Genomic DNA, 14,232 nt, shown 5'->3' with positions numbered 1-14,232 from the left:
TGATTTGCATTTACGTAAGGCCTTTCACAACACTGAATGTTGAATTATTTTGGAAGTCTAGTCATTGTTGTAATGTAGTAAACAACAGCTAATTTGCACACAGCAAATTCTCACACACTAAAAGGAACAAACAACTGGCACACTCAACCTAAAACTCTAGGGCTGCATGTGACCAGAGCCCTGACAAATCTGCCTTTAAAGGCTAGAAAATGGGGTTCTCTTTGCATTGAAGACTGTATTCCTGAACTCCTGTACCACTCCCCCCCTCAAGCTTTTTGCATAAAAAGTGTCCAGATGCAAAGGAAAAACATGAGGCATATATACCTGAATACAAAGACAAGTGATAAGAAATAGCACATCCTTTTGAGGGAAAATTTGCTTGATGTACTTACTGCCACAGCTTTCAGTGAGTGAACGACTATCCAGTGTATATCATCAAAGAGTTTATCAGTCACATCCTTCCCCTGTGTGCTTTCCAGATACAGTCGTAGATTACTTACTGACCATTTCCCACCATGTATTGGATTATAGTCACCCTGAAAACAGAACAATAATTATATAGTTGTGTCCCCATTTAAAAGGAATACAGAGCCTGTTGTGGTACTGAAATACACTGGCCAGGAAGGCCCTTCGTCAGTCTGTGGTCATCTACCAGGTCAGCGGATATCAACTGACACCGCAGTAGGAGCAGTACAAGTAGTCTCATGGTCACTGGACTGGGGAGGAGGCATGGATGGAGCATTCCCACTCCTGATAGTTAATTAATATCCCACTTGTATCTGGTGAGCACAGCATTGGGGTAGGCTGTGATCCCCTCCACAGCAAATTAACCTACCAACATGTATGGCCAATGGGTCAAGGTGTTAGGGAAATGCCACTAAAGCTGTTCCGCTATACGAGACAGCACGAGCAAAAACTGCAGGGAAAAACTGCATACATTTTCCAATAGAGAAGAACAATAACTTGTACAAATCTCAGCTTTGTAAATTCTGATTATATTGAAACTTGATTCACTTGCAAGCTATTTGTTCCCAGTATTCTGAAAATAAATGCCTGTGAGAATCAAGGCAAAATGGGAGGAAGAGTTGGGAGAGGGTATGGAAAAGGGTTTCTGGTGTGAGGTGCTCCGGAGGGTGAACGCCTCCACCTCTTGCGTGAGTATGGGGCTAATAGAGCTAAAGGTGTTATATAGAGCACACCTTACGAGGGCGAGCATGAGCCGACTCCGTGAGGGGGTAGAAGATGCGTGTGAATATTGCCGGGGGGGGGGGGGGGGCGCTGCAAACCATGTCAGCACGGTAGCACAGTGGATTGCATTGTGGCTTCACAGTGCCGGGGTCCCAGGTTCGATTCCCCGCTGGGTCACTGTCTGTGCGGAGTCTGCACGTTCTCCCCGTGTCTGCGTGGGTTTCCTCCGGGTGCTCCGGTTTCCTCGCACAGTCCAAAGACGTGCAGGTTAGGTGGTTTGGTAAATTGCCCTTAGTATCCAAAACGTTTAGGAGGGGTTATTGGGTTATGGGGATAGGGTGGAAGTGAGGGCTTAAGTGGGTCGGTGCAGACTCGATGGGCCGAATGGCCTCCTTCTGCACTGTTTGTTCTATGTTCTATATGTTTTGGTCCTGTCCAAAGCTGGAAGATTATTGGAAGGAGGTTTTTAGGGTAATCTCTAAAATGCTGCACATGAAACTGGACCTGGGCCCGGGGTTGGAAACAGGTACGGATTCAGATGTTGTAGCCTTCACCTCGTTGATCGCCCGAAGGCGGATCCTGTCGGGATGGAGATAAACTTCTCCATCCTGTGCCCTGGCATGGCGGGCAGTGACCTGCTGGAATTCTTGACTCTTGAGAAGGTCAAATTTGAACTGAGGAGAAGGGTGGAGGGGTTCCACAATTCATGGACATTATTCATTATGCACTTTTGAGAATTGGATTACATTGAACATTAAGGAGGGGGGGTGGGGGTTCGGAGAGTTGGAGGACTGTATGTGTTAATGGTGATTCCTGATTCCTTTTTGTTGTTTGTTTATGTTAATATGGGGACTAATGTTTGGGGATTTGGTGGGAGGGTGGGATTGTTGTTCTTGATATGGGTATTGACAGTGCATTGATTACTGATTATTGTTTATTGTTGGTGGGTGTAAAGTTGGGAGAAAATGTGAAAAAGGAGAATAAAGATATATATTTTTTTTTAAATGCCTATGAGAAAAATAACTAAGCATTTTACAATTATGGCAGTTTAATGATGGTTTTGTTTCATCTATTTTTTAAAAATATGTTTATTAAAGATTATTTCATAATTGTCAATACAAATCAAAACAATTAAAAAGAGGGCTAAAAAAGGCAAAACATAAACAAATATAAAAGGACAAAAAAGAGAAAAACATACACCTAATTAACTTAAATACCAAAATTAACTAAAGCTCCCTAACAACTGACAGTGACTAACTCCTTAAAAAAGGAAATAAATGGTTGCCAACTAAAATAGAACGTCTTCACTGACCCCCTGATGGTGTATTGGCTTTTTCCTAACGTAGAAATGCGATTCAGTCACCCAGCCAAGCAGAGGCACTAGGCGGAGTCGGAGACCTCCACCCAATCAATATTCCCAAAGGACATCCGTCCTCCCCCAGACTGTATCACCGGTGAATCCGACACGCCAAATATGGCCACCAGCAGAGACGGATCCAAATCTATGTGAAGTATCTCTGACACGCGGTTAAAGAATGAAGTCCAGCTTTTTAATTTTTTTAAAATATTTTTTATTCTCCGCCTTTTTCACATTTTCTCCCAAATTTACACCCACCAACAATAAACAATAATCAGTAACAAATATGTCAATCCCCATATCAATAACAACGATCCCATCCTCCTACCAAACCCCAAATATTAGCCCGCATGTTCACACAAACAAATGACAAAAAGGAATTAGGAATCACCCATAGTCGCCATTAGCACACACAGCCCCCCTCCCCTCAACCCTCCCACCCACACGCCCCAACTAATGTTCGATGTTATCCAGTGCTTGAAAGTGCATAATGGATAATGCCCATGAATTGTAGAACCCCTCCATCCTTCCCCTCAGTTCAAACGTAACCTTCTCAAGAGTCAAGAATTCCAACAGGTCCCCCTGCCATGCAAGGGCACAGGATGGTGAGGTTGCTCTCCATCCCATCAAGATCTGCCTTTGGGTGATCAACGAGGCGAAGGCTACAACAAGAATGAAGTCCAGTTTAATAAGGACGTGGAGAGTCCACGCCAAGTAAAATAAAGAACTTTGATTTATTTGCAAATACAGTATATACACTTCCCAGTATATCCCTACCAGGTCTTTCCAGGTCGGTGCCTTACTGGGCAACCTTTTGTACAATGCAAAATGGAGTTCCCCACCCCACAGCGGGAACAATAATCATTCCCACTCTAAGTCCCATGCGGGATATTACACCCAGAAACCGTTTTGGGCAAGACTAGACATATGCGTATGGTTAGCCAGCACAAGAGAACAGTGCACACACCTATCCTCAACCCCAGGGAAAAACCGGCTCATCCTTGCCCTCGTCAGGTGTGTCCCATGAAATACTTTAAACTGGATCAAGCTCAGCTGAGCACATGAAGTTGACCCTAAGAAGGGTCTCACTCCACACCTCATCATTAAGATTGAGACCCACTTCACCCTCCCATTTTGTCCTCACACCACTCAACGGAGCCAAATCCATATATGTCCTAAATGGACCCCTCCCGTCAAGCAAAGCCAGAGACAGAATCTTCTTCATCAGGGAAGAGGGTGGCGCTGAAGGAAAGGAAGGAAAAGCTTTGCGTGAAAAATCGCTGACTTGGAAATAACTAAAAACAGTGGATTGGACAGCTGGAATTTCTCAGCTAACTCCCTAAAACTGGCAAACATCTCATCCACGAACAGGTCCCCAAACCGCTGCCCACCCTTCACCTCACAAATTTAAATGTGGAGTCCAAACTAGCAGATAGGAATATGTGATTATTGAAAATAGAGACTAGGACTAGTGAAGACAGGGAAAGGAGCTTGAAATGCTGTCTAACCTGTTTATAAATCCTAAGGGAGGAGACCACCACTGGGTTTGAGGAAAATCTAACAGGATAAAAAGGCAACAGAGCAGTAATTTTTGCAAGAAGAGTAGATGTAGTGCAGGAACAAGCTTCCATTTGTCCCCAAATGAGTCTGGGATCACTTAACCACTGCAATATTTTTTGAATGTTAGTAATAAAACAATTATTGTGGAAGGCCAACCCTCGGACTGTCTGTGAGCTGAACATTTGGATTCCAGGAGTCTTACCCTGACCTTGATAAAAAAGATTTGGGGAGACACAAAGAAAAAGAAAAACCTCGGGAGCATATTCATCTTAATCGTTTGAACCCTACCCGTCAAGGAGAGGGTGAGGCCGTTTCACCTCTGCATGTCTGCTTTGAAGTGTTAACCAACTGGTGGAATTTAATTTATGAAGTGAGATCCAGTTATGGGCCACCCAGACAGGAAAAGCTTGTCTTACCCAGGCAAAAAAGTAACATCCCCAGTTGCGCTTATCTCCCGGGGTGTTTAACGGGGAAGCATTCACTCTTGCCCAAGTTCAATATATACCCAGAGAAGGAGCCAAAGGTGTTCAGCAACTATCCATAGAGGGAGCTGGATCCGTAATATAAAGACGTAGGTTGTCCTTGTAAAGGGATACGCGATGCTCCCCTCCTCACCGACTAATCCCCTCCACTTACTGGAGGACCTCAACGCTATAGAGAGTGGCTCTATCGCCAGGGGAAACAGGAGTGGAGACAGTGGACAGCCTTGCCTCATGCCCCTTTTCAAAGGAAACAATCAGAGTGAAGGTGTTCATATGAAGAATGGCAGTGGGGGTCTTATACAACAGACGAATCAAGAAATAGGTTTGTGGCCAAATCCAAACCTCCCAAAACTCTCTAATAAATACTCCCATTCCATTCTATCAAATGCCTTTTCAGCATCCAGAGATACTATCACCTCAGGTTTGGGCACTGAGGAAGGGGAATGGACACCATTTAACAGGTGATGTATATTGGCTGACAATTGCTGACCCTTCACAAAGCCCGTTTGATCCTCCGAGATTATATTTGAGAGGCAAGGCTCCAGCCAAAGTGCCAACACCTTAGCCTGGAGCTTGTCCTCCGTGTTCAGAAGTGAAATAGGATGGCATGAATCATTCTGTTGGGCCTTTGTCCCTCTTAAGAAGCAGTAAAATAGAGGCTTGAGTGAGGATTGTGGGCAATGACCCCTGGGATGGGGGAAATCATTGAACATGACCAAAATTAACAGCACAAGCTGCTCCGAGAACTTCTTGTAGAATTCAATCAGAAAGCCACCCGGACCGGGAAGTTTGCCAGTTTGCTTCAACCGAATAAGTGTTAAAATTTCATCAGGGTTAACGGGGATTCCAACTCACCGCTCCTCTCCACCGTTGGGATGGTTAGGCAGAAAGTCAGATATAACCGACATATCCGCAGGAGGCTCAAATCTGTAACGGTTGGAGTAAAAAGTTTCAAAAGCCGCATTAACCTGAAGAGGGGAGAAAGTGAGGTTGCTGCTTGAATTACGTATCTGTGTGATCTCCTGGGAGGCCACCTGCTGTTTAAGCTGGGGAGCCAAAAGGTGACTGACCTTCTCCCGGTAATCGTGAAAAGTGCCCCTTGAGAATTGAAATTAACTTAGTGACCTGCTAGTCGACAATAGTCCAAATCTGGTTTGCAGTTTTTTCCTACTTGCCAGTACTCCGGAGTAGGATCAGGCAAGATCTGGTGATCCACCTCAAGAATGGAGTCCACCAGCCTCTGTTGTCCTTAACAAATGCGCTCTGTAGGAGCTAATTTACCCTGAGGACTGACTTAAGACCCTCCCACAGCGTGGAAGGTGAGATTGAATTGGATTTGTTAAGATTTTATATTGTTCTCCATGGCAGTGGACATACACTCACAACATGTTTTTATCTGTTAATAATGTTGTGTCTAATCTCCACGATGGATGTTGGGTGGGACCAAACTCTAGCGACAAATCAATAAGATGTGGGGCATGATCTGAAATAGCAATTGCTAAAGGAGAGCCCTATTCAAAACAAACAAAATCTATATGCCATATACTTGGTGGACATATGAAAAAAAGGAAAAGTCTTTATCGCTTGGGTGCAAGACGTGCCAAGGATCTACCCCCCCAACCCTACCCCATCTGTGTCATAAAAGCCAACAAAGCTCTGGCCATCCCCAATGGAACAAGAGATTTAGGTTTAGAATTATCCAATCTAAGGTCAAAGAAAGTAATTGTCCCCTTCTCCAGTGCCTCACTCAACACCTCCAGTAAATGTGATGCCAACTCCGCTGCAAACTCCTTGTAAAACTCCACCGGGTAGCCGTCCAGCCCTGGGGCCTTACCAAACTTCATCCCTCTTATGCTTTCCATCACCTCTCTGAACCCCAGTGGCTCCTCTAGTACCTGCTCCTCTCCTCATCTAGCCGTGGGAATTCCAACCCATCCAAAAACCGCCCCATATCCCCTTCCTCACCCCCCCCGGATCGATCCTGTACAATTTCTCATAATACTCCCTAAACGCCTCATTTATCCTCCCCAGCTCCGACACTATATCCCCCTTCCCTGTCCGTACCCTTAGGATTTCAATGGACCCGGCCTGCCTCCGTAGCTGATGGACGAGCAAGCGGCTCGCCTTCTCTCGTGGTGCACCCTCCTCGCGCTCTATAGCTGCCCATAGCCCTTCCCGTTGTCAGCCTATCAAAATGACCCCGTAACGTCTTTCTCTTCGCCAATCCCTCCACGGTGGGGGCCCTCGAATATTCCCTGTTCACTTCGACTATCTCATCCAGTAATCGTTCGTACTCCTCTCTCCGCTTCCCATCTCCATGTGCCTTGAACGAGATAATTTCCCCCAAAACCACCGACTTCAATGCCTCCTACATATCTCCCCATTTTGTTTCAACAAAAGCCTCGGGTCTAGCTTCCATCCCAGCCTCTGTTCCTGCCTCGAGCTAAGTCGAACCTCCAGCCAGTGCGGCGCGTGTTTCAAAATTACGATTCCCGCATACTCACCCCCACCAATACCTCACTACAAAAAAAAAAAATAGATTCTGGGGTATACTTTGTACATGTGCGAGAAAAAGGAGTATTCCCTCTCCCCCAGGTTCTTAAACCTCCACAGGTCCACCGTACCTATTCTTTCCATAAACCCCCCCAGCTCCTTTAACATGCGCAGCCTTCCCATTGACCTGGGGCTCGACTTGTCCACCCTAAGCTCCAGCACATAATTAAAGTCCCCTCCAATAATCATCTGATGTGTGGCCAAAACCGGAATCGCTCCCAGCAACCCCCTAATGAACTCCACGTCATCCCAATTCGGTGCATGTACATTCACTAGCACCGTTGGCATTCCCTCCAACACCCCGCTATCATGTATTTCCCAACCGGGTCCCGTAGTTCAACAAAAGAACAAAGGACAAAGAAAAGTACAGCACAGGAACAGGCCCTTCGGCCCTCCAAGCCTGCGCCGACCATGCTGCCCGTCTAAACTAAAATCGTCTGCACTTCCGGGGTCCGTATCTCTCTATTCCCATCCTATTCATGTATTTGTCATGATGCCACTTAACCGTCACTATCGCCCCTGCTTCCACCACCTCCTCCGGCGCGAGTTCCAGGCACCCACTACCCTCTGTGTAAAAAACCGTGCCTCATACATATCCTCAAAACTTTGCCCCTCACACCTTAAACCTATGCCCCCTAGTAATTGGCCCCTCTACCCTGGGAAAAAGTCTCTGACTATCCAATCTGTCTATGCCCCTCAAAATTTTGTAGACTTCTATCAGGTCGCCCCTTAACCTCCTTTGTTCCAGTGAGAACAAACCAAGTTTATTCAACCTCTCCTCATAGCTAATGCCCTCCATAGCAGGCAACATCCTGGTAAATCTCTTCTGCACCCTCTCTAAAGCCTCCACATCCTTCCGGTTGTGTGGCAACCAGAATTGAACACTATACTCCACAAGTGTGGCCTAACTAAGGTTCTATACAGCTGCAACATGACTTGGCAATTTTTAAGAACATAAGAACTAGGAGCAGGAGTAGGCCATCTGGCCCTTCGAGCCTGGTCTGCCATTCAATGAGATCATGGCTGATCTTTTGTGGACTCAGCTCCACTTTCCGGCCCGAACATCATAACCCTTAATCCCTTTTTTCTTCAAAAAACTATCTATCTTTATCTTAAAAACATTTAATGAAGGAGTCTCAACTGCTTCACTGGGCAGTGAATTCCATAGATTCACAACTCTTTGGGTGAAGAAGTTCCTCCTAAACTCAGTCCTAAATCTACTTCCCCTTATTTTGAGGCTATGCTCCCTAGTTCTGCTTTCACCCGCCAGTGGAAACAACCTGCCCGCATCTATCCTATCTATTCCCTTCATAATTTTAAATGTTTCTATAAGATCCCCCCCTCATCCTTCTAAATTCCAACGAGTACAGTCCCAGTCTACTCAATCTCTGCTCATAATCCAACCCCTTGAGCTCTGGGATTAACCTAGTGAATCTTCTCTGCACACCCTCCAGCGCCAGTACGTCCTTTCTCAGGTAAGGAGACCAAAACTGAACACAATACAGTACTCCAGGTGTGACCTCACTAACACCGTATACAATTGCAGCATAACCTCCCTAGTCTTAAACTCCATCCCTCTAGCAATGAAGGACAAAATTCAATTTGCCGCCTTAATCACCTGTTAACCAACTTTTTGCGACTCATGCACTAGCACACCCAGGCCTCTCTGCACAGCAGCATGTTTTAATATTTTTCCATTTAAATAATAATCCCGTTTGCTGTTATTCCTACCAAAATGGATAACCTCACATTTGTCAACATTGTATTCCATCTGCCAGACCCTAGCCCATTCACTTAACCTATCTAATTCCTTCTGCAGACTTCCAGTATCCTCTGCACTTTTTGCTTTACCACTCATCTTAGTGTCATCTGCAAACTTGGACACATTGCCCTTGGTCCCCAACTCCAAATAATCTATGTAAATTGTGAGCAATTGTGGGCCCAACACTGATTCCTGAGGGACACCACTAGCTACTGATTGCCAACCAGAGAAACACCCATTAATCCCCACTCTTTGCTTTCTATTAATTAACCAATCTCTATCCATGCTACTACTTTACCCTCAATGCCATGGATCTTTATCTTATGCAGCAACCTTTTGTGTGGCAACTTGTCAAAGGCTTTCTGGAAATCCAGATATACCACATCCATTGGCTCCCCGTTATCGACCACAATGGTAATGTCCTCAAAAAATTCCACTAAATTAGTTTGGCACGACCTGCCCTTTATGAACCCATGCTGCGCCTGCCCAATGGGACAATTTCCATCCAGATGCCTCGCTATTTCTTCCTTGGATGTTAGATTCCAGCATCTTCCCTACTACCGAAGTTAAGCTCACTGGCCTATAATCACCCGTTTTCTGCCTACCTCCTTTTTAAACAGTGGTGTCACGTTTGATAATTTTACATCTGCCGGGACCAGCCCAGAGTCTAGTGAATTTTGGTAAATTATCACTAGTGCATTTGCAATTTCCCTAGCCATCTCTTTTGGCACTCTTGGATGCATTCCATCAGGGCCAGGAGACTTGTCTACCTTTAGTCCCATTAGCTTGCCCATCACTACCTCCTTTGTGATAACAATCATCTCAAGGTCCTCACCTGTAATAGCCTCATTTCTATCAGTCACTGGCATGTAATTTGTGTCTTCCACTGTGAAGACCGACCCAAAAAACCTGTTCAGTTCCTCAGCCATTTCCTCATCTCCCATTATTAAATCTCCTTTCTCATCCTCTAAAGGACCAATATTTATATTAGCCACTCTTTTTTGTTTTATATATTTGTAGAAACTTTTACTATCTGTTTTATATTCTGAGCAAGTTTACTCACATAATCTATCTGACTCTTCTTTATAGCTTTTTTAGTAGCTTTCTGTTGCCCCCTAAAGATTTCCCAGTCCTCCAATCTCCCATTAATCTTTGCCACTTTGTATGCTTTTTCCTTCAATTTGATACTGTCCCTTATTTCCCTAGATATCGATGGTCGATTATCCCTCTTTCTACCATCCTTCCTTTTTGATGGTATAAACCTTTGCTGAGCACTGTGAAAAATCGCTTGGAAGGTTCTCCACTGTTCCTCAACTGTTTCACCATGAAGTTTTTGCTCCTAGTCTACCTTAGCTAGCTCTTCTCTCATCCCATTGTAATCTACTTTGTTTAAGCACAAAACACTAGTGTTTGATTTGACTTTCTCACCCTCCATCTGTATTTTGAATTCCACCATACTGTGATCGCCCCTTCCGAGAGGATCCCTAACTATGAGATTATTAATCAATCCTGCCTCATTACACAGGACCAGATCTGGGACCGCTTGTTCCCTCGTAGGTTCCATTCCATGCTGTTCTAGGAAACTATCGCGGATACATTTTCGAAACTCCTCCTCAAGGCTGCTTTGACCGACCTGGTTAAACCAATCAACATGTGGATCAAAATCCCCATGATAACTGCTGTACCAGTTCTACATGCATTAGTTATTTCTGTTTATTGCCTGCCCCACTATAATGTTACTATTTGGTGGCCTATAGACGACTGCTATCAGTGACTTTTTCACCTTACTATTCCTGATTTCCACCCAAATGAATTCAACCTTATCTTCCATAGCACCAATGTCATCCCTTACTATTGCCCGGATGTCATCCTTAAATAACAGAGCTACACCACCTCCTTTACCATCCACTCTGTCCTTCTGAATAGTTTGATACCTTCGGATATTTAACTCCCAGTCGTGACCATCCTTTAACCATATTTCAGTAATGGCCACTAAATCATAGTCATTCACAATGATTTGCGCCATCAACTCATTTACCTTATTCCGAATACTACGAGCATTCAGGTAAAGTACACTTCTGTTGGCTTTTATACCGGTTTTGAATCTTAACATCTCGATCAGTAACCTCTCCTAAGTTATATTTCCTCTTACCTTTTCTCCTAATTTTCCTTGTCATTGAACCCATATCTTCATGTAACAACCCGCCGCGTTGCTTACCATTTATGTTTTTACTTCCCATTTTATTCCTTTTAGTATTACTGGGCCTATTCACTGAGCTCCCCTCAGTCACTGTACCTTGCACTGTCGCCCTTTTTGATTTTTGACTATGTCTTCTCTGCCTTACACTTTCTCCCTTAATGCCATTTGCTTCCGTCCCTGTTTTACTACCTTCTGACTTCCTGCATCGGTTACCATTCCCCTGCCACATTAGTTTAAATCCTCCCCAACAGCTCTAGCACACCCCCCCCCCCCCCCCCAGGACATCGGTTCCAGTCCTGCCCAGGTGCAGACCATCTCGTTTGTACTGGTCCCATCTCCCCCAGAACCGGTTCCAATGCCCCAGGAATTTGAATCCCTCCCTCTTACCCCATCTTTTATACTCAATGCCCCGGCCAATGAAGGCAAGCATGCCGAATGCCTTCTTGACTACCTTCTCCACCTGTGTTGCCCCTTTTAGTGACCTGTGGACCTGTACACCAAGATCTCTCTGACTGTCAATACTTTTGAGGGTTCTATCATTCACTGTGTATTCCCTACCTGTATTAGACCTTCCAAAATGAATCACCTCACATTTGTCTGAATTAAACTTCATCTGCCATCTCGCCGCCCACGTTTCCAAACGATCTAAATCCTGCTGTATCCTCTGACAGTACTCATCGCTATCCGCAATTCCACCAACCTTTGTGTCATCGGCAAACGTACTAATCAGACAGGTTACATTTTCCTCCAGATCATTTATATATACTACGAACAGCAACGGTGCCAGCACTGATCCCTGCGGAACATCACTAGTCACAGCCCTCCAATCAGAAAAGCACCCTTCCATTGCTACTCTCTGCCTTCTATGACGTAGCCAGTTCTGCATCCATCTTGCCAGCTCACCTCTGATCCCGTGTGACTTCATCGTTTGTACCAGTCTGCCATGAGGGACCTTGTCAAAGGCCTTACTGAAGTCCACAAAGACAACATCCACTACCCTACCTGCATCAATCACCTTTGTGACCTACTCGAAAAACTCATCAAGTTAGTGAGACATGACCTCCCCTTCACAAAACCATGCTTCCTCTCGCTAATACGACCCCTTGCTTCCAAATGGGAGTAGATCCTGTCTTGAAGAATTCTCTGAAACTTCTACCGCCTGGCTGGGCTCATTCCCCAACACCAGGTCCAGTACAGCCCCTTCCCTAGTTGGGCTATCACATATTGTTTTAAGAAGCCCTCCTGAATGCTCCTTACAAACTCTGCCCCGTCCAAGCCCCTAGCACTAAGTGAGTCCCAGTCAATATTAGGGAAGTTAAAGTCTCCCATCACAATAACCCTGTTGCTTTTACCCCTTTCCAAAATCTGTCTACCTATCTGCTCCTCTATCTCTCGCTGGCTGTTGGGAGGCTTGTAGTAAACCCCCAACATTGTGACTGCACCCTTCTTATTCCTGATCTCTACCCATATAGCCTTGCTGCCCTCTGAGGTGTCCTCTTGCAGTACAGCTGTGATATTTTCCCCAACCAGTACCACAACTCCTCCCCCTCTATCCCGCCTGAAACATCTAAATCCTGGAATGTTTAGCTGCCAATCCTGTCCGTCCCTCAACCAGGTCTCTGTAATGGCAACAACATCATAGTTCCAAGTACTAATCCAAGCTCTAAGTTCATCTGCCTTACCTGTTATACTTCTTGCATTAAAACATATGCACCTCAGGCCACCAGTCCCACTGTTTTCAGCAACATCTCCCTGTCTACTCTTCCTCAGAGCCATAGTGGCTCTATTTCCTAGTTCTCCCTCAATTTTTTCACCTCCTGACCTATTACTCCGGTACCCCCCCCCCCCCCCCCCCCCCCCCCCATACTAGTTTAAACCCTCCCGTGTGACACTAGCAAACCTCGCACCCAGAATATTTATGCTTCTCCAGTTTAGATGCAACCCGTCCATCTTATACAGGTCACACCTGCCCCGGAAGAGCTCCCTGTGATCCAGATAACTGAAACCCTTCCTCCTACACCAGCTGTTTAGCCACGTGTTTAGCTGCTCTCTCTTCTTATTTCTAGCCTCATTGGCACGTGGCACAGGGGGTAATCTCGAGATTACAACCCTCGAGGTCCTGTCTTTTAACTTTCTGCCCAGCTCCCTGAACTCCTGCTGCAGGACCTCATCCCATTCCTGCCTATGTCGTTAGTACCAATATGTACCACAACCTCTGCCTATTTGCCCTCCCCCTTCAGGATGCCTGCTACCCGATATCCTGGAGCCTGGCACCAGGAAGGCAACATACCATCCTGGAGTCTCTTTCACATCCACAGAAGCACCTATCTGTGCCCCTGACTATAGAGTCCCCTATGACTATTGCTATTCTGCGCTTTGACCCTCCCTGCTGAACATCAGAGCCAGCCATGGTGCCACTGCTCTGTCTGCTGCTGTTTTCCCTGAAAGGCTATTCCCCCTGACAGTATCCAAAGGGGTATACCTGTTCAAGAGGGGGACAACCACAGGGGATTCCTGCACTGACTGCCTGCCCCTTCTGGTGGTCACCCATTTCTCTGCTTGCACCTTGGGTGTGACCACATTTATATAACTGCTATCTATGACGCTTTCCGCCACCTGCATGCTCCCAAGTGCATCCAGCCGCTGCTCCAACCGAGCCATGCGGTCTGTGAGGTACTCCAGTTGGGTGCACTTCCTGCAGATGAAGCCAACCGGGACGCTGGAAGCCTCCCAGACCTGCCACATCTCACAGTCAGAGCACTGCACCCCTCTAATTGACACTGCGTTCATTAATTCGTAAATTAAATGTTTTTTAAATGTAAAAAAAGTTACTGTTAACTATATGTTTCCTAGTGCTAGATTTCTACTATAAATGTAAATGCTAAGTACAGTACTCTCCGATCTCTGGCTTAGATACCCCCCTAAATTAAATAATTAATTATATTTAATTAGTTTAACACTGTTTAATTTTTAAATTTAGTGCAGATTCCCTATCAGCCAATCAGGTCACAGCTTCAAACAGAAGAATGCAATGTCTATCCTTGTGCCACTAAACAGGCCTCAGGTGACTGACAGATAACTGCCTCTCAGCAATTAGGGTGGGGGCAGCTTCAGCCAATCAGACACTGAG

General features: G+C 45.5%; 1 protein-coding gene across 2 annotated transcripts in view; it reads right to left on the bottom strand.

The window, feature by feature from the left end:
* Nucleotides 1-14,232, bottom strand: part of LOC119978564 (probable tubulin polyglutamylase TTLL1) — a 75,983-nt gene that overhangs the window by 3,754 nt on the left and 57,997 nt on the right. For both annotated transcript variants that reach the window (XM_038820297.1, XM_038820298.1), the window contains exon 6: nucleotides 393-536. In XM_038820297.1, the coding sequence (XP_038676225.1) occupies nucleotides 393-536 (144 nt within the window). The remainder of the gene's footprint in view (nucleotides 1-392; nucleotides 537-14,232) is intronic.

Source organism: Scyliorhinus canicula, chromosome 15 (genome assembly GCF_902713615.1).
Source record: "Scyliorhinus canicula chromosome 15, sScyCan1.1, whole genome shotgun sequence".
NCBI lineage: Eukaryota > Metazoa > Chordata > Chondrichthyes > Carcharhiniformes > Scyliorhinidae > Scyliorhinus > Scyliorhinus canicula.
Note: the sequence above shows the minus strand (reverse complement) of the source record. Positions and strands in the feature narration are given on the sequence as shown.